Genomic DNA, 27,149 nt, shown 5'->3' with positions numbered 1-27,149 from the left:
CCAGGTGCCCTGAAACTCTTGAAAGTCTGCAGCATCATTTGAACAACTGTATTGCCTTCCTATCAGGCTACTTTAAAATAATAATTTTGATGAACGAATTTTAGCCTCTCTGTTAAAAATCAGTCTAATGACTCATGGTGGTAGCATTCTATATATCATAACTCTTTAAATATGAAACTACAGGATTTTAAAAACCAATTTAGTGGGTGCAACCAATATTAAGAATATAGAAAAGAAAATATCAGAGTTTATGATATGTAGTCAGGGAAGCACCATTTTATCAAACTTTGTTTCAGTTATGTATTTTTAGCCACACATTCATTATTCAGTAAAAATTTATTGAGCCCCTGTTTTGTGCTAACCCAGGGCTCTAGACCAGAATCTTGCCCTTGTTCAAATTTTGGGCCAGGTACTCCTTTATTGTGTGTATGTCTAGCAAGGAGGAGATTGTTCTTTGCGTTGTAGGATATGTAGAAGCAACCTAGGTGTTATGGGCTGAACTATGTCCCCCATATTTCATGATCACTCCTCTCCAGGTGAGTTTGGCCATGAGCTTCTAGGACTTCTCACTTGACCGGGCAGCTGGGTTGGTTAGTAGAACAAGAGAGAAGCAGAAGCTTCTAGTTTCTTAAGAGTCCAGAACGTGACACAATGTATCCCATTGACAAGGTAGCCCTAAAGCTAAATTAAATAGGAGGGAACATCAGCTTCACACTTTGATGAGAAAAGTGTCAAAGAATTTGGGGGTCGTGTTTCAAAACTGCCACATCTTCAAACAACCACATTAAGTGTATTTTCTATTAATATGTCCTAATCTTACAGACAACTAAAACAAAGAGAGATTAAGTAATTTGCCCAAAGTCACATAGCTTTTACATGTTATCTTTTGGTCTTCAAAGACAAACCACAGCGATTCTGCTGTTCTGTCTCTACTTGCGATTAGCACATATAAAACTCCACATCCTTCAGGGGTGCCTTGGTGGCTCAGTCAGTTGGGCCTCCCACTCTGGATTTTGGCTCAGGTCATGATCTCACAGTTGGTGGGATCACACCCCACATCGAGCCCCATGTCAAGCCCCACATTGGGCTCTGCACTGACAGCACAGAGCCTGTTTGGGATTCTCTCTCTCCCTCTCTCTCTGCCCCTTCCCTCCTCATGCACAAGCACACACTGTCTCTTGTTCATAAATAAACTTAAAAACAAAAAAACCCACTCCACATCCTTCATAATTTAGAGCCTGGAATAGCTGTTTGAGGGCAAAAGACACAGGGGTTCCATAAAATGAGAAAAATATGGATAGAGATTTTATCTGATGGTGGGCAGATTAAAAGGTGAAGGAACTCAGTAATCTGTGCAACAAATATGGAACGATTAGAAGATATGTGATCACAATGGAGTACTACATGGCAATGAGAAAGAACGAAATAGGGCCCTTTGTAGCAACGTGGATGGAACTGGAGAGTGTGATGCTAAGTGAAATAAGCCATACAGAGAAAGACAGATACCATATGGTTTCACTCTTATGCAGATCCTGAGAAACTTGACAGAAACCCATGGGGGAGGGGAAGGAAAAAAAAAAAAAGAGGTTAGAGTGGGAGAGAGCCAAAGCATAAGAGACTCTTAAAAACTGAGAACAAACTGAGGGTTGATGGGGGGTGGGAGGGAGGGGAGGGCGGTGATGGGTATTGAAGAGGGCACCTTTTGGGATGAGCACTGGGTGTTGTATGGAAACCAATCTGACAATAAATTTCATATATTGAAAAAAAAAAAGAAGATATGTGATCAACATGATGCTTGAATTTAAGCAAAATAATAATACATTAGAAAGTCTCTCCGGACTTGAGGTCTTTTTGAAAAAATTATTCCAGATAAAGTTGCACATGCCCATTAAGCATGCAGTGAATCTTTGAGCTTTTAAGAGGAAGTGCTCTAAGTAAAAAGTAATTTTATTAAAAGCCAAAACAACTCCTATCAGCACATAGCAGGAGTATGCATATTTTTTTATTGTGTCTCAGAACTGAATGCTAAATAGAGTCTAGTATTTTTTGTAATGTAAATGTAAGTGGTACTTAGCCATTTAACACAAAACCCAGTTCTGCCCTTCCTAACAGAAAATATAGAAATGTTTAAAATTCAGTGGAGGGCACATTACTGGCTTATTGACCAAACAGGTATCTTCCTCCAAGGAAGACACAGGAGCTATTCAAACTCATAGATATAATTCAAATGCATTCTTTTTTTTTTTTTTTAATTTTTTTTTTTAACATTTATTTATTTTTGAGACAGAGAGAGACAGAGCATGAACAGGGGCGGGGCAGAGAGAGAGGGAGACACAGAATCTGAAACGGGCTCCAGGCTCTGAGCTGTCAGCACCGAGCCCGACGCAGGGCTCGAACTCACGGATCGTGAGATCGTGACCTGGGCCGAAGTCGGCCGCTTAACCGACTGAGCCACCCAGGCGCCCCTGATTCAAACGCATTCTTAAGTATACAGTATACAGCGGCAGTTTGGTTTCCAATGACACTCTTCAACTGAAATTTGTGCTGTTTAAAACAAGACAAAACAAAATTTCCTTTCCTTTTTAATCTGAAGAATCGGTATAAGAACGATGATTATTTTCTAGCCAGTGATAAATACTTCTGCGTCCATGATATTCAGTATACCAGCAAGTAGAGATGAGGACAAGGTATTTGATCACCGAACTTCTACATTCCACGTGGGCTGGGAACCTGCCTGATGCATTCACTCTTGTAACCCCACTCCCTGGTACATTTGTGTGGAGTAGACATTCAACAGACAGTTCCTGAATAAATGAGATGTTTCTTTTGCTCCAAGAAATAATATTTAGTCAGAGTGTGTGTCCACTTAATGGACTTAAATCAGATTTATCAATACTTAAAAATATATTTTACCTCACTTCCTTAATTGTTATGGAGCAGCAGGGGCATTAGAGACAACTTCTCTTAAAATTTTTAAAAAATTATTTTATTTTATTTTGAGAAAGAGACTGTATGGACACATGGGTGAGGGGCAGAGAAAGAGAGAGAGAAGGAGGCAGGAAGGGAGAGACAGAGAGAGAGGGAGAGGGAGAGAGAGAGAGAGAGAGAGAGGGAGAGAGAGAGAGAGAGAGAGGGAGAGAGAGAGAGAGAGAGGGAGAGAAAGAGAGAAAGAGAGAGAGAGAGAGAGAGAGAGAGAGAGAGAGAGAGAGAGAGAGAGAGAGAATCTTACACAGGCTCTACGCTTGGCATGGAGCTGGATGCAAGGTTTGATCCCACGACCCTGGGATCATGACCTGAGCTAAAATTAAGAGTTGGACACTCAACCAACTGAGACACCCAGGTGCCCCTAAACTTTTCTTTTCTTTTCTCTTCTAGTCTTTCTTTCTTTCTCTCTTTCTTTCTTTCTCTTTTTTTTTCTTTATTTTTTTTTTTTAATAATAAAGAAACTGAGTCTAGAAACATGGACTGTAGCGTACCTGGCCAAAGTTCACAGATGCTGCAGAGACCCAAATCAGAGCTCCCCATCCAAGTGGACACAGACTTTGCCATACTCATTTTTTTTTAACGTTAATTCATTTTCTGAGAGAGCATGAGCGGGAAAGGGGCAGAGAGAGGGAGACACAGAATCCGAAGCAGGCTCCAGGCTCTGAGCTGTCAGCACAGAGCCTGATGTGGGGCTTGAACTGACGAACTGTGAGATCATGACCTGAGCCGATGTCGGATGCTCAACTGACTGAGCCACCCAGGCGCCCCTTGCCATACTCATTATTAATGCGAAAGGAAACACATCTATATCTTACCGAGTCAAGTACATGCCCATGTTCCCCCAGGTGGGGCTTGGCCCAGACAAGAGTAGAATCTATTACATAAATGTGTCCAAGCATTTGTGGTTTCTTTTTCTTTCTTTTCTTTCTTTTCTTTTTTTTTTTTTTAGCACTATTGCCCTGTTATTTTTTTCACTACCTTTACATCACCTATCTGACAACATTCAAATGCTGAAAACAACAGGTACTTGTTGTGTTTATTAATACAGTGCCTAGTACGTGATAGGTGCTCAACAAATTGTTAGTAGGAGGAAATAAAAAAAATAAAATTATGTTACAACATCCTCCTGAGTCTCACTTGTTCAATATATTGGTTAAATCTATGCAGGTTTACTCAGGGCTGGCTTCTCCACTCAGGCCAGGGGCACAATGCCTAGGAAGCATGAAGAGGCTCATAAAAATGTTTCAGTATCCTTTAAAAATCAGAAGAAAAAATTTATACGATCCAGTCTGGATTATATTCATCTTTACGCCAATGCAGTTATAAAATACAAGTTTTAGTATGTTTTTGAAAAGAAAGAGCCAGGAAGGCAAGTTGCTTAGGGCCCACGAAAGTTATACTATGGCCCTGGGCTCTCCTGGGATGCTTTAAGAGCTGATGCATGAAACTACAAACCTGCACTGAGCTCACTGAAAACCTACAGACATGAACATGGAGCTCAATGTGTGTACCCAGCAGTACACACATTGGAGAAAGTGCGCTGGTGTCTGGCTACTTGCTGAGAAATATACTGGGTTAACTAATGGTAGAGATGTTAAAGTCAAAGATGGAAACTCTGGGTGAGCTGCTCTCTCAAAGTTTATTGGGGAAAAGGATTCACAAGTTTTTTTCTGTGGACCACCCATAAGCCACATGTAATGGATCAGTTACACGTACATTACATGTTACATTACATGTAATGGATCCTCTTAGCCTCCTGGGGCTGCCAGTTTCCTAAGAAGCTGCAAAGGGAATACCTTACCAGTGGAGGCAGGAGCACACACCTTAGGTCAATGACTGCCAGGTGAGTGGTCCCTGATGGTAGGGATTGGGAGTGGCTTTCTGAAAAAGAGAAAGTCTTCCAGGCTGAGAGGGAACAAAGCCACTTACAACAGTATCAGTCAACTAGGAGCCTTCCTACTCACTGACACTGACCCCTCTTCATTTCTGCCAGAAACCTGTTAGCAAGGGAGAGAGGAGGAGCAAGGAAAGAGCGAGGGAAGCAATCCACAGCATCCTCCACCATGTTGGTTTGGGCTTAGGGAAGGATTTAACTTTTACTCAGTTGTGCTACTTTGATTATTAAATGAGACTGGAAATTACAAATTTCAGAATCAAGAAAATTGTAAATAACCTGTAACTTTTTGTTGAGAGAGCAATTCAAAATCATGTCTGAGGTTTCTTTCAGGGGCCTGGGGCAATCATGGGAGACAAAAAAATAAGGCAATTTGTTCAGTATCATCCATTTCAGTGGAAATATTCTGAAACAGTCAATACCTCCACAAATGGTTTCACAAATTCAGATTTCCCATCACTTGAATGTTCATTATTTCACACTGTGGAATAATCAATCTTCATATAAATAAGCAAATAAAATGAGCATAGAATTTAATTCATGATTCTATATGCCAAGTCATAAGTGAGGGCTGAGAGCTCCCACAGAGCCTTCTAAAAGAGGAAGATACTGGTCAAGGACTACATGACAAGCAGACAGCAAAAGGAGAGGCCTGGGTGATATTAAGGAAATTTCCATTTCATGGTGCAGAGTACTGATCACATCAGTCAATCTATTCTGGATACATACAACACATGTGTTTGTGATCACTTCTGTTTATATACAAATATTTGTGGAAAATATGGAAAATTTAGAGAACTTAGTATCAACCTGTTTTCATGTAGGGGAGTTGAATAGAACTGTTGAGGATTCAAAGTAAATGTCCCAAATATGTTATTTTTTGAAGTTTCTTCACTGCGTCAACCTAGAAATTTCTTTTTTTTTAATGTTTTCACCATCCGCCACCATACAGTTATTACAATATTATTGACTATATTCCCTATGCTGTACTTTTCATTTCTGTGACTTATTTATTCTATAGCTGGAAGTCTGTACCTCTTAAGCCCCTTTACCTATTTTGCCCATCCCCTACCCTCACCCCTCTGGCAACCACAAGTTTGTTCTCTGTATTTAAAAGTCTGGGTTTTTTTAGTTTGCTTGATTTCTTTAGATTCCACATATAAATGAAATCATGTGGTATTTGTCTTTGTGTGACTTATTTCACTTAGCATATCAACCATAGATATTTCTCTCAATTTCTATATAATTTTAATATACAACATATTTGTGAAGGTATTTTTCAAATAATTTTAATGATAATAAATGAGAAACCATTTACATATTTAAGTATCCCATTTATCTATTTCCCCAAATATAAGCATAAATTCTGTTTTCTTAATAATCTAGGATATGATTTGCTTATGTGTTGCAGACTATGAGTTTGGAGTTCTCTCTTGTCCAGCAAGAGAGCTGATGCAGAACTAAATATGAGAGAGGCTAATGTCCAGGAGGAGACAAGAACCCCAAACAGGGGTTTCATCTCCATATTCACTGAGCTCACAACATATTACCCACGTGGTGAATGTGAAGAAAACAAGATCTTACACATGTGAATGTGGAGGAAACAATCAGACAGTAATCATTAACATGTGTGTGTGTGTAAGAAGCAAAGAGCCTGGGGGAACATGTGGAGTTTGTGATCAAAGTACAAAAGTATTTTGTACAAAGTACAAAAGATCAGATGGGAAGTAATTTCCTGCAGGTGATATAACAAGTTACTCATGATCCCATTCTAACCCATTTGTGTAAGTAGAACCTCTTTCCCCATACCTAAAGAAATTAACTAATGATGAATTTGCTCACAAATGCTTGACCATGGAAAGGTGGGTGTGAGGTTTCGGGTTGAAATGAAAAGTCACACAACTGCTTTTAAGGTACAGAAGACTCATCTTAGAATTTATGCAACAGCCATTCCTGTCTGGTTCTTTTTTTTTTTTTTACTGTTACTTCCAGTGATTATTTCTCAGAAATAAAGAAATGTTAACGTATTTATTGATGGAAACACTGGCAGGTAAGTCTTTTGTAAGACTTTTTGCAAGACTTTTGAAGATCCTGTTCGCCAAAAATACCTACCCACGGCCCTTCGCGGAACTGATGTTTTAAGCCCATCCTATCTTTTCCAATTACATCCTATTCAAACCTAGTTTGTTGCATTCTACATTTACGGGCCACCAAAGGGGTGCCAGACACCAGGCTTAGCAATGAATGGGCTACACATATGATTGATCTATATTTCCTACCTTTAAGGAGACCATTTATTTATCCAATAAGCATTTTCTGTGAACCTATGATGTGCCACATTTCCTGTCGAAGTTGGAGATACAGGAGGCAGCCAAGATTCTGCCATGTGGAGCTTACATAATATAGTGGGCAGGTAAACACTGACAAGGTAAATTGGATCATAATTGTTATACAGAAGTAGAGGGTATTAAGATAGCACAGGACAAAGGCACCTAACTTAGTCTGGAATATTAGATAGGCTTCTTAGTTAACATCAGACATTACATTACAAGAAGTAGAATAAAACCAGAGAATTATAAGCTGAAAGAAACATTTTCTAAGTGAAAAGAGCACTGGGATAAGAGTGGCCAGTTCTGATTGGTTTATGACTGAAGGAAGTGGAAATCTAGGCTTCCCAGAATAGATGCCACTGGAACTGAGCCATGAGGGACATTTTATTAGGGTACAGTCTAAGCAATCTAACAAACTCCAAAACATAATGGCATAAACAAAGTACTACCTTGTAACAGATCAAAGATCAGATGATGCTATCATCCTCCAGATATGACCTTCATCCTTGACGCCAAGGTGGCCGCTACAGCTCTTGTCATCACATACGGATCCCACCTGGCCACAAGAAAAAAAGGATGTAGATTGGTATGTGGAGACAAGGAAAAAACCCTGTTAAAATTTAAAGTGAAAAAAGTAGGTTGTGCAATAATATACATGGTATTAACTCACTTTTATTAACGATAGCATATATGTGTCATTTGAAATAGATATAACATATACATTATATTTTTAAAATATATTCATATATATATGCATATACATATATTCGCATCCATATACTTCTATATAGAAAATTGTATATTCCTGTAAGCAATAGAAGTAGGAGGTGGGAAAAAAAAATCTTACCTTAGGTAGTTCTAGATTATTTGAAGTTTTATGTGTATTACTTTTATAAATATGTGAAACATAAAGAGAAGAAAGGATATCAGTGTGTTAATGTGCTTATATTTTCTCTTCATAAGCTCTCATGAACACAAATGCACACAAAATATACATAAAACCAAAAAAAATTACCTTTAATCTTCATATAGAAATAAAGCCATGCAGAGAGAATTACATTTCTCTTGCTTAATTTATAGATCATGCTAAGGAAAAAGTAATCCCATATTCATTTCACTACTCGAAGAGTTGTAGAAAATTGTGTTATTTGTTATTCTATCATTGAGTATGATGGGTCCCTGGCTAGTAAAATAAAAGCACTAAGTAATGATGGACTTTTTTTTTTTTTTTAACTTCAGGATGTTAACCTATGGTTGCTAGATCTATCATTTTGTTTTTTAATTAAGACTACTTTCTCTTCAGGGAAGTTTTAGGTTACAGCAAAACTGCACAGAAGGGACAGAGATTTCCTATATACTCTCTACCCCAACACAAGCATAGCTTCCTTTATTATCATCTTCCACTACCTGAATGGTAGAATTTTTACAACTGATGACATTACACTGACACACTGTAATCACCCAAAGTCCACAGTTTACATTACAGTCATCCTTGGCACTATATATAACATAGGTTTGGACAAATGTAAAGTGACATGTATCCATCACATGATATCAAACGGAGTATTTTCACTGCTTGAAAAACCCTCTGTGTGTCTCTTATTCATCCCTTACTCCACCACAATCTCTGGCAAACAATGTCATTTTTACTGTCCCCATAGTTTTGCCTTTTCTGGTAGGTCATATAGCCAGAATCATACACTGTGCTGCCTTTTCCGATTGACTTCCAATGTTTAATAGGCATTTAAGTTTCCCCCATGCCTCTTCATGGCTTGATTAATTTTTTTAATCAAACATGCTCCTCTCACCTGATTTGTACTTAACAACCTATAACACTAAGGTAAAATAAGGAATCCTTTAAAATAAAACCTTTAGAAATCTTGAAAATAAATGGGAAAAGTGCTCTCCTCAATAATAAATGACATTGCAAAAATTACTAGTAGCGAGATGAAAACTAGTAGGACATACGAGGATTGAGAGTGTGGAATACTTGGGAATAAAGTTAAGCAGGTAAAAGACTTTTACATTGAAAATTACAAAACACTGAAAGAAGTTAAAGAAGACATAAATGAATGGAAAGAAATGTGTTTTTGTGTACTGGAATATTTAGTAATGTTAACAGTATCCGTAGCGCCCAAGGCAATCTCCAATCAATGCAATGTCTATCAAAATCTCAATGGCAGGGTGCCTGGGTGGCTCAGTAGCCTGACTCGTGCCTAGGAGTGGTTTCAGCTCCAGGTCATTGATCTCACAGTTTGTGTGTTCAAGCCCTGCGTTGGGCTCCATGCTGACAGTGCAGAGCCTGCTTTGGATTCTCTGTCTCTCTCCCTCTCTCTCTGACCCTTCCCCACTCATGTTCTCTGTCTCTCTCTCTCTCTCTCTCTCTCTCAAAACAATAAACTTTAAAAAATCCCAATAGAATTTTTCACAGAAATAGTAAAAACAATCCTAAAATTCATATGGAACCACAGAGACCTTGAATAGCCAAAATAATCTTAAGAACAAAGCTGAAGGCATCACACTTGCTGATTTCGAAATATAAAGTTACAATAATCAAAATAGTTTGTACTGACATATAGACAGACGTAGATCAATGGAACATAGTAGAGAGCTCAGAAATAAACCCAAGCATATATGTTTAACTGATCTTTGACAAGATTATCAAGAATACCCAATGGGGATAGGACAGTTTCTTCAGCAAATGATGTTGTGAAACCTGGATATCCACACGTGTTCTTTCCACAATTAAAAAAAAGAAGAGAATGTGGATAATCGATGTATATTTTATATTTTGGATAATCAGAAGGTATAAAATTAGTTCAAGCTCTCAAGAGTTATTGGGTTCAGGGCCACCTGAGTGGCTCAGTAGGTTGAGCATCTGACTTTGGCTTAAGTCATGATCTTGCAGTTCACGGGTTCAAGTCCCGCATCAGGATCTCTGCTGCCAGTGCAGAGCCTGCTTCAGATTTTCTGTCTCCCTCTCTCTCTGCACCTCCCCTGCTCATGTGCATGTGCTCTCTCTTTCTCTCTCTAAAATAAACATTAAAAAAAAAATTATTGGCTTCACTTCCATTTAGCTGTATGAACTTGGGCAAGTCTTCAACTTATCCATGACTCAGTTCCACTATTTGCAAACTCTGGATAATACTAACTAATTTGTAGTGGTATAAGAAGCTTATCACAGTGACTGGCACATAGTACATCCTCATTAGAAGTCACTTCTAAGAAAGCTGTCGATATCTGCTGACCATGATTTGGGGAAAGGATTCTTTCATTTTCTGTCTTCTTCCTCTCCCTCCCCACTCTGTTTCTCGTCTTTCCTTCCTTCCTTCTCTTTTAGTGACTTTTTGGGTTTTAACCTGTCTTCTATTTCTGCCAAAGAACCTATGTAATTATACCTTTCTTCTGGGTATTATCTGCCAAGCAGGTGTAAAACTGCAGTGCAGTGTAATTTAGTAAAGATCTAATTTTAGGTATTGGATTTGTGTTTGTCTGTGAGTGGTCCAGCAGTGCCCTCACACACACTTGTCAAGCTGTGTGAAAGGACCTTGGCCAGCAGAGAATACAACCATGAAGTGACAAAAGGGTCAATTTTCCAATGTCTCGTGTTTGAATTAATCTGAGTTTGTTTTTGACTTAAAGGTTCATATTGGTAAGGAATAAGTAAATGTGTTATAATTGTTGAATAGGATGGGGTTTTCTTTGGACTCATTTAGAGTAGATACAAAAGCCATTTTGTCATACTGAGGCATGAGGTCTATAGACCATCTGGAGAATTTACTAAAATGACAAGCATGTAGTGTCTAATTTGGATTACAGACTTTTATTAAAGATAGGAAAGAATTCATCTGATCTTTCCTATCTTTATCATCTGTAAGGGTTTTATAAGTACATGTATGCAACTGTTCCCTAAAACAAGGATAAAATTATTGGAGATTGCAAATATTCCCAAGTAAAACTATTTTTAAGAACATCCTAACAATCCCTGTCAAAGCTCTACTTGTAAACATCAAAGAAATAAAAGAAGATTTTCACATTGAATCGTATGTTCTTGGAAAGTGTATGTATATTGGGAAGCCTCCCAAAAACAATGTTACCAATGTTCTTATCAACCCCCGAAGAAAATTCCCAAGATTAAATGACAAGCTTGGAGTTTAAGGAGAAAGGAAAAAACAAGAAACATTTGAAGGAAAAAGAAATGAGAATTTTGAAAAGAAAAAAAGGAGATAGAAGAAAATAAATGATTTTTAAGTGTTTATAAGTCATGGTGTATGACAGTCACTTGGGATGCCAATGTCATAGGCTGTCTCCCTACCATTGTGGTAGGTCTTATGTCTTGGCTTTTTAGCAGCTTTCTGTACTAGATTCTCTAATGCCAGGTATTATTCTGGGTCCTTTACTTGTGAAAACTCATATATCCCTCCTTACAAAGCAATGTGGATGTCCAGTTAATCTCCATTTTGCTATAAGGAAGCTAAATGAAAAGAGTTTAAGAGCCTTGCTCAAGGTCACGTAACAAGGGAGTGGTAGAGCCAGGATATGAGGAGTACAGTCGATCTGTTTCCAGAATTTGAGTAATCCTCTCTTACGCTAGACCCTTTTTTCAGGCAGTTAACACTTTAGTCAAGATGTATCCATTCTTTGGGCTTTATTTATGTCATTCAAAACTTGCAGTGGGTGACATGAGATTAACGCAAAGCGGGTGTGATCTATGAGTCTGTGAAAACATGGGAGTGATCCAAGAAGAATGTCAAGAAGGATGAGCATTTTGGAAAATGCAGTTAATGATGAAAGATAAAAATGATTAGAATGATTGAGCCTTTGAGAAGGGGAGGAGTTTCTTCTAATTAGGTTCATGGAAAAACAGTGGTAGAAGTTGTACGTGGAGTCGACAATGGTACCCATCTTTATTTCTTCAGAGACATTTCATTTATGTTTCAGCAAGAAAAATATTTTTGCCTAAAGCCTGTGACATTTTCAAATTTGCAATGGAAACTGCATAGTATCTTTTTTCTTAGAAAGTTACAAGGGTAGGAGAAAAATCATGACTCTGCTGTTTACTATCTATAAAAGCTTAGCTGAGAGTTTTCATTTCTCTGAGCCTGTATTTTCTTGTCTACACAAGGCAAGAAAGTGATACAGACTTATGAGGTTGATGAGGATACTGAGTTATGCCAATAGGGGCACTGAGCATTCTATCCAACATCTACTTAATACTGAGAGTCATTATTATGATTACTGTTACAATTCGTATTCCCTGAGGTCAATGGTGAATCTTTGGACATGCATTTTGGTCTTCTAAATTTGCATGTGTTCAAGCCAGGCCATATTTACACAGACATCTTTTGTTTAAAACAAAGATGCAAATAGAAATAGTGAAAGCATTTTGTGATGTGAGTCCACATTGGTCTTGACATTTGAATTTTTGCATCAGTTATGATTATTTTAATGTTTATTTATTTTTGAGAGAGAGAGAGAGAGAGAGAGAGAGCATGCACAAGCAGGGGAAGGGCAGAGAGAGGAGACAATCCCAAGCAGGCTCCATAACATCAGCACAGTGCCTGACGCGGGGCTCGAACCCACAAACCGGGAGATCATGACCTGAAGTGAAACCAAGAGTCGGATGCTTAACCAACTGAGCCACCCAAGTGCCCCTATCAGTTATGATTATTAATTAAGAATGATCCTGGGGCACCTGGGTGGCTGTCACTTAAGCATCTGACTCTTGATTTCAACTCAGGTCATGATATCATGATCCTGACATGGAGCCTGATGGGGCTCTATGCTAAGCATGGAGCCTGCTTGGGATTCTCTTTCTTTCTCTCTCTCTCTCTTTCTCTTTCTCTCTGTTCCTACCCCAATGAGTGTATGTGCATGCACACGCGTTCTCTGTCAAAATAAATAAGTAAACATTTCATAAAAAAGAATGATCTTATTTGAATGCTAGTAATTCCATAGACGCCTATGAAATCTTATTTTGTGATAAAGTTTCAAGCCAAGTAAACATACACACATCCTTGTATATTGTATTTCAGCCAGTTTTTTCAAAGTAGGCTTCAAGCCCAGCACAAAGCCCAAAGCAGGGTTTGAACTCACAACCCTTCGATCAAAACCTGAGCCGAGATCACGAGTCAGACACATAGCTGACTGACCCACCCAAATGCCCCTATATTGCAGCCATTTAAGACTGAAACATAAATAAAGATGGGTTTACTTGATCTGTGTGTTGACAGATAATGCTGCCACTTATTGTAAAATTCGAATTCTTGAAAATATTTCCACACCAACTCCTCGACTGTGTACCAGCCCCATGCAAGCCAAATTTATAAGCAAATAATTACAGAGACATGCTATTGGGCTTTGCTTTTGTACTCACTAGTCAAGGAAAGATTTGGAAAGTTTAGGTTAGCAGCATAAGCAGAGAGTTCAATATATGACATTTGACTTCCACTCATTACTTACTTCCGGTATTTTAAAGGTCATAACATATGGATAGTATTTTCTCCTGTATTAAGGTGCTATGGATAAAATTTTAAATTACTTTTTCCTCTTTGCCAGAAGAGATATAGGAAGATGAAACCCAAGCACGATATTTATTCCCTGTTATTGAGAGCAAGATTTAATTGTGTGAATAATTCAAGTTCATCTACTGCAGTTTGGTACTTCAGTTTTTGTAATGTTGATCCCCTGTGAGAGTCAAAATGGTCGTTTTTATAACTTAAATTTTGTTTATTTGCTTGTTTTACCACATGTTGACCTGGAACATATTGGATTTGTAATATATCCCACTACAGTGTAAACTCTGTGAAGGCAGGGATTTTGTCAAGCTCTTTATAGTACCGAGAACAGTACTAACACATAATAAGCATGCAGTCCTTACTTGTTGAATTACTTGTTGAAGTCCTAACTTGTTGTTAAGTCAAGGTTTCTCAACGGAGGCACTATTGACAGTTTTTGAATAAATCTTTGTTGTGCGCAGCTTTCTTTTGTATTGTAGGGGGTTGAGCAGTATCCTTGGCCACGACACTTTGGATGCCAGCAGGTGCCAATAGCAACTTTCTACCCCCCCTTCCCCCACCCAGTTGTGACAACTTAAAGTGTCTCCAAACAATGCCAAATGTCTCCGTGGGGAGGGAAGGACCCAAACCTCCCTCTGTTGAGAACCAGGGCAGTAAATGAATGAATTGCCTTGGCACGTCAAAGGAAGTCTTCATCAACCTAAGTCCCTGGTCGAAAATAAAAGAAGAATTTGGAAACTGATTTACATAACCAATACAGGCCACTAAAATGGATTGCTTACGCCTCACCCTACTTAACATGATTGTTGAGCCAATGCAATAATCTGTTATAGTAAGAAAGAAGTTATCTTTTGTCGTCTTGTGGCAGAAGAGAAGGTGTCACCCTCAGCCACTGAGAATGATATTGTGGCAGTGTTTATACCATCCCTCCTACTTCTCCCAGCCTAGTTCTTTAGGGAACCCACTGTTATCTCTGGGTCTGAAGACAGAGGTTCTAACCCCAAAGTCTACGAAACATTTAACATTGCAAATGTGATACAGAACTCTGGGTTATTTTGGTGATACAGCTGTCGGAAGCTCATACATTTCCGGAACGTGAAAAGCATCCTGTGACAATGTGTAATTGTTGTCTAAGCTATGACACATTTGCCATTTGCCACAATTCTGGCTTCCTTCACACGGTGTTTGGAGGACTGGAAAAATCTGCCACCATATTAGCGAGGAGAGATGTTGGGTGTGAAGAAAGACCTAGGGGGACAGACTCAATAATCACACTTCAGCTGTGCCCACTCCTCAGCTCAAATGAAATGCTAGTGGGCAACAGCGTAAATAAATCACTCTCTGTCGAAAGAGTCACGTTTAGATGTTTATGTTTAGATGACCCTGGGCAAGGTAGCTAGCCTTTCTAAGCCTGGATGCACTATCCATAAAAGAGGGGATTGAGGTGAGGTTTAAATGATGTATTTAAAACACTCAGCACAATGTCTGGCATGCACTGAGAACTGAATTAATATAAGCTATTATAATTATCATCATTAAGCAGGAGATGTTATAGCCATAAGCTAGTTGACTGTGATGGAAAGAGCAAGGATGCAAGGACAATGAGGTCATACAGATTCAGGCAGAATCATGGTTCAGTTACTTCCTAGCTGTGTGAATCCTCGTATGAATCACCCCAGGTTGTATTGCGTTGCAGTCACAAAAGACTTAAAAGTCTCAGGTACTTGCAACCCCAAATGCATTTCTTGCTCGGTTCCATGTGCATAAAGTCCAGCTGCTGCTCCGCTCTTCATCAGTATGTTGTTTTTTTTTAAGTTTATTTACTTATTTTTAAGAGAGAGACAGCGAGCACAGGCACGGGAGGGGCAGAGAAGAGAGGGAGAAAAAACACGAAGCAGGATCTGTGCTGTCAGTGCAGAGCCCCATGCAGGGCTCGCTCCCACAAACCGTGAGATCATGACCCAGAGGTGAAATCAAGAGTTGGATGCTTTCATAGACAGAGCCACCCAGGTGCCCCTGGTCTTCATCAGTCTTATGCCAGGGCTCAGGCTGTCAGAGTAGCCTCTGTGTAATAAATTGTATTTGTGGTGGTATAAGGAAACAAACAAGATGGCAAATCTCTGAAGGTTCTGAAAACTCCTGCCCAGAATGCACACATCACCTCTGCCCATATTTCAGTGGCCAAAGCAAATCAAATGGCAGCTCCTGAGTTCAAAAAGGCAGGGCTATGTAGAGGAGCGGTGCTGCGGAGAGTGGCAAGACTGTGCTACAACTGACCACATCATTGAGTTCTGGTAACAAACAGCCGAGGTAGATATTGTTGGCTCCATTTTACAGATTAAAACGACAAGTGAGGTCTTGAAGAGGCTAAGCAACTTCACACACAAGATTATATACATAGATGTCAGGTCACATACTAAGTACTTGATAACTGCCTTCTCTCCCCCTCCCCTTGTTAAGTTGCATAATGGCTTATTTTTGAAACAACTGTTTCCAATTGTTTTAGACTGTGTATGTAGGAAGAGCAGTAGGAACAAAACTGGCTGACTGCAGATGGTGCAACTGGCCCTTTGGAGTTCTTACGAAATTTCTAGTCTTCTCAAACAAAATCCATGGGCGGGGGGCATCTACTCTGGATGTGCTCTTTCTTACCCATATTTGGCCTGCGGGCTCCCCTTAGCAGACTCCTAACTACTCATTTCCATTTTCACCCCCCACTCTTAACTATTAGTCACCCCCCCCCCCGCCCCCCAACACACACAAACTCCAAACCTTTTTGGCAAATCTTGGTAGTAAACAGATGGGGTATCTGTGTTGCCCGGAGACCACTTCATATGTGGAATCCAGTCCAAAGCGAGTGAGAAGGAAGGGGCATATCAGCAACATGACTGAGTGGTTAAGCGCTCTCCTCCTCCTCCTTTTTTCTTCCTCCTCCTCTTCCTCCCCTCTACCCCTTACCCCCCTTCTCTTTTACTGCCTTTTTGAATTCAGCTCTGGCTTCGTCATCTATTAACTGTTTAAACTACAGCAGACCACGTCCCTTCCATGGCCCTCAATTTCCTCACCTCTAAAATGAGAATAGTGTAGTAACCCATGGGGGTTTTGTGACTATGTGAAATGCTGTTTATAAAGCCCTTTGCGCAATTTCTGACTCACAGAAGGAACTCGTTTGGTGTTGTTAGCTATTATTTCGGGCAAGGTTAGCAGCCCATGGGAAGGAAAAGGTAGGAGTTTGGGCGGCAAGGACTCAGCAACTACAGGATGAATTCGGAGGAGCTTCATTGGGGGTTATTTGTTCGCCAAAGGGTCTCGGTGGAAGAGCATGAGCTGAGAGGAACTTGAATTTCCATCCCTGTCTGGCCCCTGTGTTACCTTGGCTGATTCGGCCTCTGTAAGCCTATTTTCTACCTTTAACGTGGGCATGACCTCACACAGTGGCCTCAAGAATTAGCCTGCTGGCTCACAGTCCCCTATTCAAGCTGACTTTGACCCCCCCCCCCCCCCCCACTTCCAGCCGCGTGCGTCGGTCCCGACCCTCTCCTGGTGCTGGGGGCAGAGGCTGCATTACCCCGTTCTCGGTTGCACCCCGGCACCCGGGCTGCCTGGCCGCGCCGACGGCGCCCCCGGAAGGCTAGTGCGGACCAACGAGTCAACAGGCTCTCTTCGGCGTTCAGAAGTCACCGGACCTCACACACCTCCCCAGGTAAGGGGTGGGTGCCCTTCTCTCACCTGGAGCCCCCGTCCTCAGTCTGGGAACCGTGCTGCCGACGGAGCCAGCCGGCTCTCTCCGCGCCCCGGCCCCGAAGTTTCCCGGGCGCCCGAGGGCAGCGGGCGCGCGCGGCGAACGCACGGCGGAGCGGGGCGCTCGGCCTCGCCCGCCCCCCGCCCTCCCCTCCCGGCGGCAGCTGGCCAATGGCGGCCCTCCCCGGGCGCTCCCCCTCCCGCCGCCTCTCCCCCTCCCCGCGCCCTCCCCGCCGCCCGGCTGCCTCCGCTCGCAGCCGGGGCTCGCAGGCTTGGCGGAGCGCACGGCCGGCCGAGCGTCAGCCAGCCCGCGCCGGCCCCGCTCTCCCCGGCCCCCGCCGGCGCCTGCACGCCCCGGGCCTCGCCCCTCCGGCGCTTCCCGACGCGGGGCTCCTGGTCCCGAGGACCGCGCGGCGGCGGCCCCCGAACTTCATCTGAAAGGGAGGAGACGATGGACCCCGTGAGTCAGGTAGGGCGGACCTGGGTTGCGGAGGCGGGGGGGGCGCCCCGCGGTCCGGAGAGGCGCCCCAGCCCCTTCCTCACGCTCTCTCTTTCTCTCTCTCGTCTGGCCCGTCCAAAGCTGGCCTCCGCGGGCACGTTCCGGGCGCTGAAGGAGCCCCTCGCCTTCCTGCGAGCGCTGGAGCTGGTGAGTGCGGGCTGTGTGCGCGGAGGGGGGCCGGGCGGCGAGCCGTCAGGTGAGGCGAGGTCCGCAGGGGCGCCCTCCGCTGGCTTCCGCTGCGAGCCCGGGGTTCGGTCCCCGCTCCAAAGACCTCCCCACTTCGCAGGTGCCGTTCCGGGCTGGCGGGGACCGGCTGAAGGGACCCAGCTTGGCCGCGGGAATGTGGACGGGCTTTTGCAGGCGCCCCGAGGTGTCCTCTCGCCTCCCGCTCCCGCGCGCGCAGGGGCTGCTGTCGGGAGCCCCCGGGAGATGGAGAGATGGGAAGGGGAGCCGGTGGAGGTGAGGCTCCGGGCCTCACCTGCACTTCTGCGCGGGGTAGAGGCGGGGGGGTGGGGGGGGGGGGTGAAGGCTGGAGAGGAGGGACTCTTTGAAGGCTGGGCCTCCACTTGGCGGAGCTCGAAAGTTGTTCAGCACTGAGGCAGCTCTGCGCCCGGACTGGGATGCTGGAAGCCTGTGGTCAGCCGCCCAGCGGGAGCTCCAGCGAGGCGCTTCCAGGCTGTGAATGCTGTTGGTGGAGACAGCAGGAGTTCTTCCTTCCACGTTATAATTTCTCTACCCCGGCCACTCCTCGAGGGCTCTAATGATTTTTCCCAGGACAACCTACCCCTCCCCCCCCCCATCCCCCGATGCCCCCAGCCTTCTTGGTCTAGCTTCAGCCACTGGGCTCTCCGAAGTTTTGTTACTCTTTGGCTTTGTACCCCTATAAAAAACAAAAGAAAACAAAACACATTTTGACAGTCCTCTGGCAACCTGTCTGTTGACAAGCAGGGAGGCACAGAAACAGCTACTCACGGGGCCACAGAGCAGTGTTGGTGTTGTTGGCTGGGATGATGGTTATTCAGAGTGAAATCTGCAGGTCGCACATTCTCTCTTGCTAGGAGCTCTGAGAGGCAAGCGGACCTATCTGGACAGAAAGTTCAAAGCCCGTCATGTAGCATTAATCACAGGCCCTACCACTGACTAGCTGGGAAATTATGTAAGAGCGTGCCCCGTCCTCCGTGATCTTAGCTCCAAGGGCTAGCGTGTGGCTTTGGCTACACAACTGTGGTGCGTTTACACGGATGATCTACAGGGTAATCACGTTTGCCTTGTTTGTGGACCTGCATTAAAATGCAGGAATGTATCAGTTTGACATACATCAAGACAGCATTTGGAAAGCTTGAACTAGTGGTTCAGGATGGCCATTATAAAACAGTGGCCCTTACAGCCAGGTTAAACAAAGCCAGCAGGGCTCATGGTCTGGGAAGCTTCCGGTCGCTTTCTCAGAATTCTGCCCACATTCATTCATTCAGCCATTCAGTAAACATTCCCTGTGGAAAAGCAGGGTTTTTTTTTTTTTTATCAAAATCAGAACTCCATTGCCAAGCCATTGTGTCTCAAAACAAAATTCAAAGAGTTGACATCAATTTTCTGGTATCTCTGATTGTCTCACATTGTCATTTACCTGACACATTGTATTCTTTTCAGTCCTGTGACAGCATCATTCCATGTCACTACTCACCACACAGCCTCTACCAGTATGTTTCCAAGTACAGTAAACCTGGATGAATTTGTTTAAAATGCAGATTTCTGGACATCAGTTCACAATATTGGGAAGATGGGTGCCCAGGAATCTGCATTTTAAACAAGCTCCCTAGATAATTCCTATGCACTTTTAAGCTGGAGGACCACTACCCTAAGCTATCCAGGTTTCTTTCAAAACTCAAAAGCACTTTAAGTTTCCCTTCATCCTCACACCCCAAGCCTGGAAAAAAATGTGTGTCTTTTAACCTCAGCTTAAATATTACCTTCACGAAGTTGTCTCTTATATTGCCTCCTTTTCCTTTCCTCTACCCCAAACAGAATGATTCAACCCATCCTTTGGGCTTCCATTACATTTTATTCATGAGAATTTATCACACTGCATTATAGTTGTTTTTTTCTTGATGTGCGTGGTGAGAGAGAGAGAGAGAGAGAGAGCAAGCGAGGGAGGGAGAAGGAAAGAGAAAGGGAGAGGGAAAGGATTAGTAGAACATTTATTACACCTAAAATATTTATAGTCTTTCCTCTCTTTTAGGCCTCTAAGGCTATAAGGTGGAATAGCTTATGCTTGCAGATCAGTTACTACATTCTCTTTGTGGAAGAGAGCCTGAATAAGGGACAAAAACAAACAAACAAAAAAGAAACAAGGGGACAAACCAAAACAAAGCTTAAAAAGTCAGAGAAGTTAGTTGATCTACCTTTTTGAAAATCTTTTTTAATGTTTATTTATTATTGAGAGACAGAAAGAGACAGAGCATGAGCATGGGAGGGGCAGAGAGAGGAGGAGACCCAGAATCTGATGGAGGCTCCAGGCTCTGAGCTATTAGCACAGAGTCTGATGCGGGGCTCGAACTCAAAAACCCAGCGAGATCATGACCTGAGCCGAAATCAGATGCTTAACCAACTGAGCCACCCAGGTGCCCCTTGATCTACCTTTTATAAGTGCTAAGGTGAAGAGGTGAAAGCAGAGAAATAGAAGAAGGTTAGTTACTGAGCAAGTTTAACAAAGTGGAGAGAGAGAAGGAATATCTATGTTACCGTATGCATTAGTAGGAGGAGCCTCTCTGAGCCATCTTTTTCTGTAGGAGATGGTGACAATGAGAGAGCATGTGATCTCTTAGCAGGAAACTTGTTCTGTTTGTCTCTGTGTTCCCCCCTAGTGCCTTTCAGAGTTCTTGGTAAACAGTTAAGTGATGAGCTAAAGGTGAAAATTGATGATGACAGAGCACTAATAATACCCCAGTTTCTCCTTTTCTATGGAAAGCAGCTTTAAAGTTGGTGCTCCTTAAAATTTTTGAACTATAATCCTTTTGTTTTTCAGTATTTATAAATAAAAGTGTATATAAAGATATATGTTCAAGGATATTGACTGCAACATCATTTGTAGAGGAAAGAGCTGGAAACAGTAAGTCCATTCATAGGAAAATCATTAGTGTGTGATTCATATATGTTATGAAATATTATACTGCCATTAAAAAGAATGAGTTAAATTAATATGCATTGACCTTAAGGTCAGTATATGTAATTGTCTTTGATAAAATTGTCAAGTGCAAAAAAAAGGGTTTCATTCTTAATATTTGACAAAATTAAATTAAACAAGTGTAATTAAGTTCCATTAAATGGAAACAAGTGGCTTTCATTTTTTTAGTCAACAATTTATTCAATCAGATTTCAAAGTAATGCGCAGAGTAAAATACTATTTTTGTAAAAAATAGAAAAAGGGACATATAGTTGTGTGTGAGAGAGAAAGAGAAACAGATTTGTTTGAGCATAGAGAAAAGCATAGATGTGTACCACAGAACCGTTAAGACTGATTTTTTTCCAAAGGGTATAATTTGAGGTGTAATGGGAAGAGGAGGGGGTGAAGGAAAGCTATGTTATGCAGGAGGAACCACAGGCATGTCACTTGTCTGCAGTTGTGCACAACTGTAATTTTTAAAAATAACTTATATTATGAATGATTTCCTATGGATTGGCCATATGAAGTTGTGTTACTTCTAAAGACATCCACTGATATTGAATTTATAGCCTTAGGGTGAAACATGCACTTTATGTGCTCTTTGCTTAGGAAAGGCTCATGGATATAGTAGATTTAAAGTTTAAATAATGTATAAAAGCTAGGCCTTCAGGGGAAAGCTTTAGCCAATTTCAAAGACTTTGAAGCAAAACTTGCAATTCTTAATCTCTACTTAAATGAGGTCAAGGACTTCTCACTATCTTTTGAGTCAAAGTCAAAATTCAGGACATAACACTGATCCCAGTGGTCTGTTTCATTTATTCCATGATGATAGAATAGATCCAGCAAATCTCTTAAACTTTGATTTGGAAATGGTAAAAAAAAAAAAAAAAAAAAAAAAATTCCATTTACCCCATTTCTCAGTCTTACTCTGGAAACTAAGTTAATAGAATCCTGCCTTCCACTGATCACTCTTACTTTGCTACTTCAGTTCTTTGCTAGTTGGACTTTGGTCTTTTTTTTTTTTTTTTTTTTTTAAGTATCGTCAGCACATTTTTTTTCCCTGTACTATTTACAAAGCTCTGAATATATACCTGTGGATTTATGTGTACTAGAATGTGGCAGACCCCAACACATCTCCATCACCCAGGACCAGAATTAGTGTAGATGTAAGGGCATCAAAAGGACTTCAACTCCACAAATGATATTCAGCACAGTCTTCCAGCATCATGATGCTGCAAGTCCGGATTCTGTCCCTATAGAAATTCCTGCTAGGTCAAATTGCCTGATTCCTCTAATCCTTAATCTTTGACATCCATCTCAAATTGTGCTATACCATTTCTGCAACAACACTGAACTTCACATTTCCATTCTGCTTTTCCTTTCTGCCTTTCCAAAGGAAGCCAGCCAATCCAGAGATGCAGTGTGTCTGACAGATGAGCCATAGGGGCTACTACTTCATGTAAATGGAGGCACCTGCTTTGCATAAACTTCATCCCTGAATCTAAGTTCTCAAATATGTTTTCCAAACAAACAGAAGACAACATTCTGCTTACTTGATACTAATAGCGTTTATAATCATGATTGGTAGTAACAAAATAAAGCAATAATATAGTTAATAAGATATAATATATAATTAACATGATGTATCACCATTTTGAACACTTAATGAGAAAAGGAACGAGAGCTACCTTTCTCATGCAGGCTTCATGTGAGGCGCTATATTTTAGTGCTTTCAATACATCAGCACATTAAAATCTATATGACTAACGTTTCCATTTCACCATGAAGCGCAGGGACTTAACTAGCTGATCAAGAACAAAATTGTGGGAAGTGGCAAAGCCAAGATTTGAGCACTCTCACTCCCAACTGTATTCTCTTAAATGCTGCACTTTTCTGCCTTCTTCAGTGTGGCAGGCACCTGCTGTATCTTATCTCTAATCCTCAAAGAAATGTTAAAAGGCAGATACTATCCTATTTGCAGTGTTTATCTCACCCACTAAGATATATTTTTGAAGGCTTTTCTGAAAATGCCAAGGAGGGTTTGCATTTAGAGCCGAATATAACAGACATCAGTTGTCTTTTATATTGTTTTATTTTTTATGTTGGTTATTAATTAACCAAGGTCGAATAGGTTCTAATTAAAAATTAGTATCTCTTCATTTAAAATACATAGAAAAAGACTATGATTATAAAGCCAATAACTTAATCTCATTTTGTGGTCCTTTTTTTTTCTTTTCTATTTTCTTAAAAAAAATCTGTGTGCATGAGTCAGACAAATCTTTCTTTTTTTCCTAAGTATAAACAAGACAGGGAATTCTAACATGCGAGGTATTTAAATTATGAGCAGCAATCTGTCATTGAGGGCCTGATGTAATTTCAAAGCTACATTAATGTGGATTTAATTATAACTTTCTAGCCTCTCAATTAGTGACAAAAATCATGTGTGATTGGAATATGAATCAATAAATACACTTTTCATAAAAGAGCAACTCCCCAGTATGCTAATGGATTCATCACTTAATGCACTTCCAAGTTTATTAAGACCATTGGTGTTTGGCCCCATAAATACAGAAAAAAAGAGAAAAATGTTACTTATGTATTTGAATCCTGATTTTATTTTTCACTAGCATGGTGACCTGGGACAATTTATTTAATTTCACTAGACTTTATTTTCTCATCTCTAAATTGGATTGATAATGGCTCCTACTTCAAAGGGTTGCCATAATGGTTAAATGACTTAATGAAAGTAAACCCCCTTGCACGGTGCCTGGGCTATAAAAAGCGCTCAACAAATTATGAAGGTGGTGATGATGATGATAATGATGATAATGATTTGGGTGATTCTGGGGATGATGAAAAAGGAGAAAGTAGAAATCCATTGGAAGGTAATTTAGAACGTTATGGAAACCTCTTGCGAGTTAGAATCTTGGCAAAATTCAGAAGTAGAAAATCTGTATTCACCTTGCATGTACCTCTTTAAGCCCCTCTCTCTGTATACCATGCTGTCATGGTTGGGGGTTTTTGTTGTGTTTTCTTTATTTGTTTTTATCATTGCATAAATGATTCTTCAGGAACTTGCCCTTGGAGTATCTGCATTTCAAAGACCATTGCAGAGAGGTCAGTGTGGAACCTACAGGAAAAGGTCTCTTGAAAGAATTGCAGGCAGTTGGTTCTCCAGAGTTTTTTGTTGAGGTGCAGGCAGAGAATCTTCCTCATTTTTCTTAAATCATAATCCATAGACATTGCTTATGTTTGGAAGAGTTACATGTATCCAACTGAATTCTCCAAGTTGTAGATGAAGGCATTCATAGGATCAACCTCAGGCAGTTATTAACCACACCCTAATACCCAGCTACAGCTGGCACTTGGGAGTCTCCCAGGGTAGGGATCCTGCCTTCATGCTCAAGTAGAGACATTGTTCTTAGTTCTCTGTTCCCCAGAGGATTTACATCTCTTCCTGACCCAGGTAAGGGGGAAGCAAACAAACAAAAAAGTCCAGTCCCCTGGGTGGCTCAGTTGGTTAGGTGTTCGATTCTCAATTTTGGCTCAGATCATGATTTCACGGTTTGTAAGATCAAATCACAATTCAGCCTCTGGACTGACAGTGTGGAGCCTACCTGGGATTCTCTCTCTCTCTCACTTTCTCTCCTTCCCTCTCTCTCCCTCTCCCCACTCTCAAAGTAAATAAACTTCAAAAAGAAAAGAAAAGGTCACGTGTTAATAGAAAAAAAAATAGTCCCTAAGGAATATGTGTAGAAATACATGACTTTTCTTTGAGTCTTCATCTTCTTCAGGCATATGTTTGACTTTGGCTATATTTGTAATTATTCTTGTTCATTCTATTATCGTATCCTTTCTTTGAGAACCTCAGTTTCCTCACCTAAATACTGGGGCAATACCCTTTGCTTCTCACAGTGTTGTAAATTTTAAGTGAGATCAGGCGTGTAAAATACTTTGTAAACTATTAAATGTCCTCTAAAAGTAAAGATAATTGTAATCATCATGATGGTAATGATAAAGAAATACTTTTGTCCAGTCTAAATGACTCTGGGCAGCGCCTGGGTGGCTCAGTCGGTTATGACTTCAGCTCAGGTCATAATCTCGTGATTCATGAGTTCGAGTTCCCCATCAGGTCCTGTGCGGACAGCTCAGAGTTGGAGCCTGCTTCAGATTCTGTGTCTCTCTCTCTGCCCCTCCCCAGCTGGCACTATGTCTCTGACTCTCTCAAAAATAAGTAAATGTTAAAAAAAATTTTTTTAATGACTCTGGGCAGCATAAGATAACTGACCTAGTGTGAAGGTTGAGGCATAAAGTATGAGCACCTGATCTCTCTCTATGAGTGGTTGAGTCCTTCCCAACCACCAACCTCCCTCCAGTCTCTCATATTGAAATCCAGTTTCTTGCTCTGTACACATTTCACATTTCTGAGATGTTTTGGTGATGGTTTCTTGCTGATCTGATGGACTTTTGCAAATGTCTCTTCCTCTGCATGGAATACCACCGTTCTCTTCTAACCCAGCCCTATTTAGCTGACAAATTCCTCTTGTCCCTTGAGGTGTCAGCTTAGATGTCACTTCTCTTGGGAGGACCTCTCTGAGTAGACTGGTTCCACTGGAAGAAGTCAGCCTCCTGATGGCTCCTCAAGCACATTCTTTTTTTTTTTTTTTAAGTTTGTTTATTTTGAGAGAGAGAGAGAGGCAAAGAGAGAGAGAATCCTAAGGAGGCTTCGCACTGTCAGTGCAGAGCCCGATGTGGGCTCAAACCCATGAACCGTGAGATCATGATCCAAGGCTAAATCAAGAGTTGGACGCTTAACCTACTGAACCACCCAGGTGCCCCATCCCAAGCACATTCTTTAATGGCTTGTTTGCATTTTAGCTTCTAAGGCAGACTAAATGCTCCGTGAAGACAAGTTGTCTTGTTCATTACTAGATTCTAAGTGTCTAACACTGTGCTTGACACAGAGTAAGAACAACTCTTACTATGGAGATGTTTACAAATCCCATCAAAACATCAGACAGTAGGTGCTCAGTAAGTATTAGGTGAAGGAAGAGGGGGGAAGAAGAGAGGGAGGAAAGAGAATAAAGACTAAATAAATGAATCCTTGAGAACACATTGGATGTGGTGTAAATTCGCCTTCATGATTTTCATTGTAAGGAGGAATCCTAAGGACTCCTATAGAAATAATTGTTCAGCTGTTACTTTTGGTTGTGGAGCAGAGTAACTCACCTAGGCCGAGTCAACTATTAAAAGAAAGACAGGAGTTGTAGACATCCTCACAATAAAGGAGGTGAACTCTTACAGCAATACAAGTGTGAGGGCAATAACCAAAACACAACAAAAGTGTGAGGAAGGAAACAGGAATAGGTCTCATGTCTTGTGTTCAAGACAATGAGGACAACTGCCTTACCAAGAATGTTGCCGTTATTGTGTTTTGACCACTGTCCTGCTTCATCTCTTTGTGTTCCCTGTCTCTTCCCATTTACCCCATTCTTTCCCTGATTCTAATCTAATTCTAATCTAATCTCTTAGGACTAAGAGAAGGGATGTGATCGGTTCAGCTAATAATTCTTTCAGTGTGGACGCAGCTATCAGCCCCAGGCCATAGCAGGCTATGGATTGGCTGCCCATGCATGGATCAGATGCCCACTGTTGGCTCTGTCACTTACAGCCTGAGTGAAAAGGATCATGAGACTCAAAACATGTCTCCCTACATTGTTCTTTCAGGGGAAGAGTGGGAGGGATAATTCTTGAAGTCACCGGCACGTTAGGCATAGTAAGAAGTTTACATGTCTAGTGGAAGAATACATAATTTGTTTTATGAATACACTTTCCATTAAGGTAGTGCTGGCAGTTTTCTCAAGATGTTATGTCTTTGATATCTGGGACCAGTATTCCTGGAATTCTCTATGATGAGATCATTTGGTGGACTCACATTGGTAATGTTATTCGAGGGGGTGTACCTTTGGCTCTTCAGCTCACAGGGCTCCAAAGCTTAGGCCAACTTGTTCATCACCTCTTC

General features: G+C 41.3%; 1 protein-coding gene and 1 long non-coding RNA gene across 4 annotated transcripts in view; one reads left to right on the top strand and one right to left on the bottom strand.

Moving 5' to 3' along the window:
• The window catches only part of LOC131509960 (uncharacterized), a 189,666-nt gene extending 172,076 nt beyond the window's left edge, over positions 1–17,590 (bottom strand). For both annotated transcript variants that reach the window (XR_009260829.1, XR_009260828.1), the window contains exons 1-2: positions 17,457–17,590; positions 7,659–7,765 (exon numbers count right to left, since the gene is read on the bottom strand). This is a non-coding gene — a long non-coding RNA (uncharacterized LOC131509960). The remainder of the gene's footprint in view (positions 1–7,658; positions 7,766–17,456) is intronic.
• A 115-nt stretch (positions 17,591–17,705) lies between these two features.
• The window catches only part of SYNPR (synaptoporin), a 315,165-nt gene continuing 305,721 nt past the window's right edge, over positions 17,706–27,149 (top strand). The window contains exons 1-2 of one of the 2 annotated variants that reach the window (XM_058726300.1): positions 17,706–17,928; positions 18,049–18,114. In XM_058726300.1, the coding sequence (XP_058582283.1) occupies positions 17,920–17,928; positions 18,049–18,114 (75 nt within the window). In that variant the 5' untranslated portion in view covers positions 17,706–17,919. Of the gene's footprint in view, positions 17,938–18,048; positions 18,115–27,149 lie in introns of both variants that reach the window. The other variant, XM_058726299.1, reaches the window with a different exon arrangement.

Source organism: Neofelis nebulosa, chromosome 4 (genome assembly GCF_028018385.1).
Source record: "Neofelis nebulosa isolate mNeoNeb1 chromosome 4, mNeoNeb1.pri, whole genome shotgun sequence".
Classification (NCBI taxonomy): domain Eukaryota; kingdom Metazoa; phylum Chordata; class Mammalia; order Carnivora; family Felidae; genus Neofelis; species Neofelis nebulosa.
The sequence above is the reverse complement of the archived record's forward strand: the minus strand, read 5'-3'. Positions and strand labels throughout refer to the sequence as shown.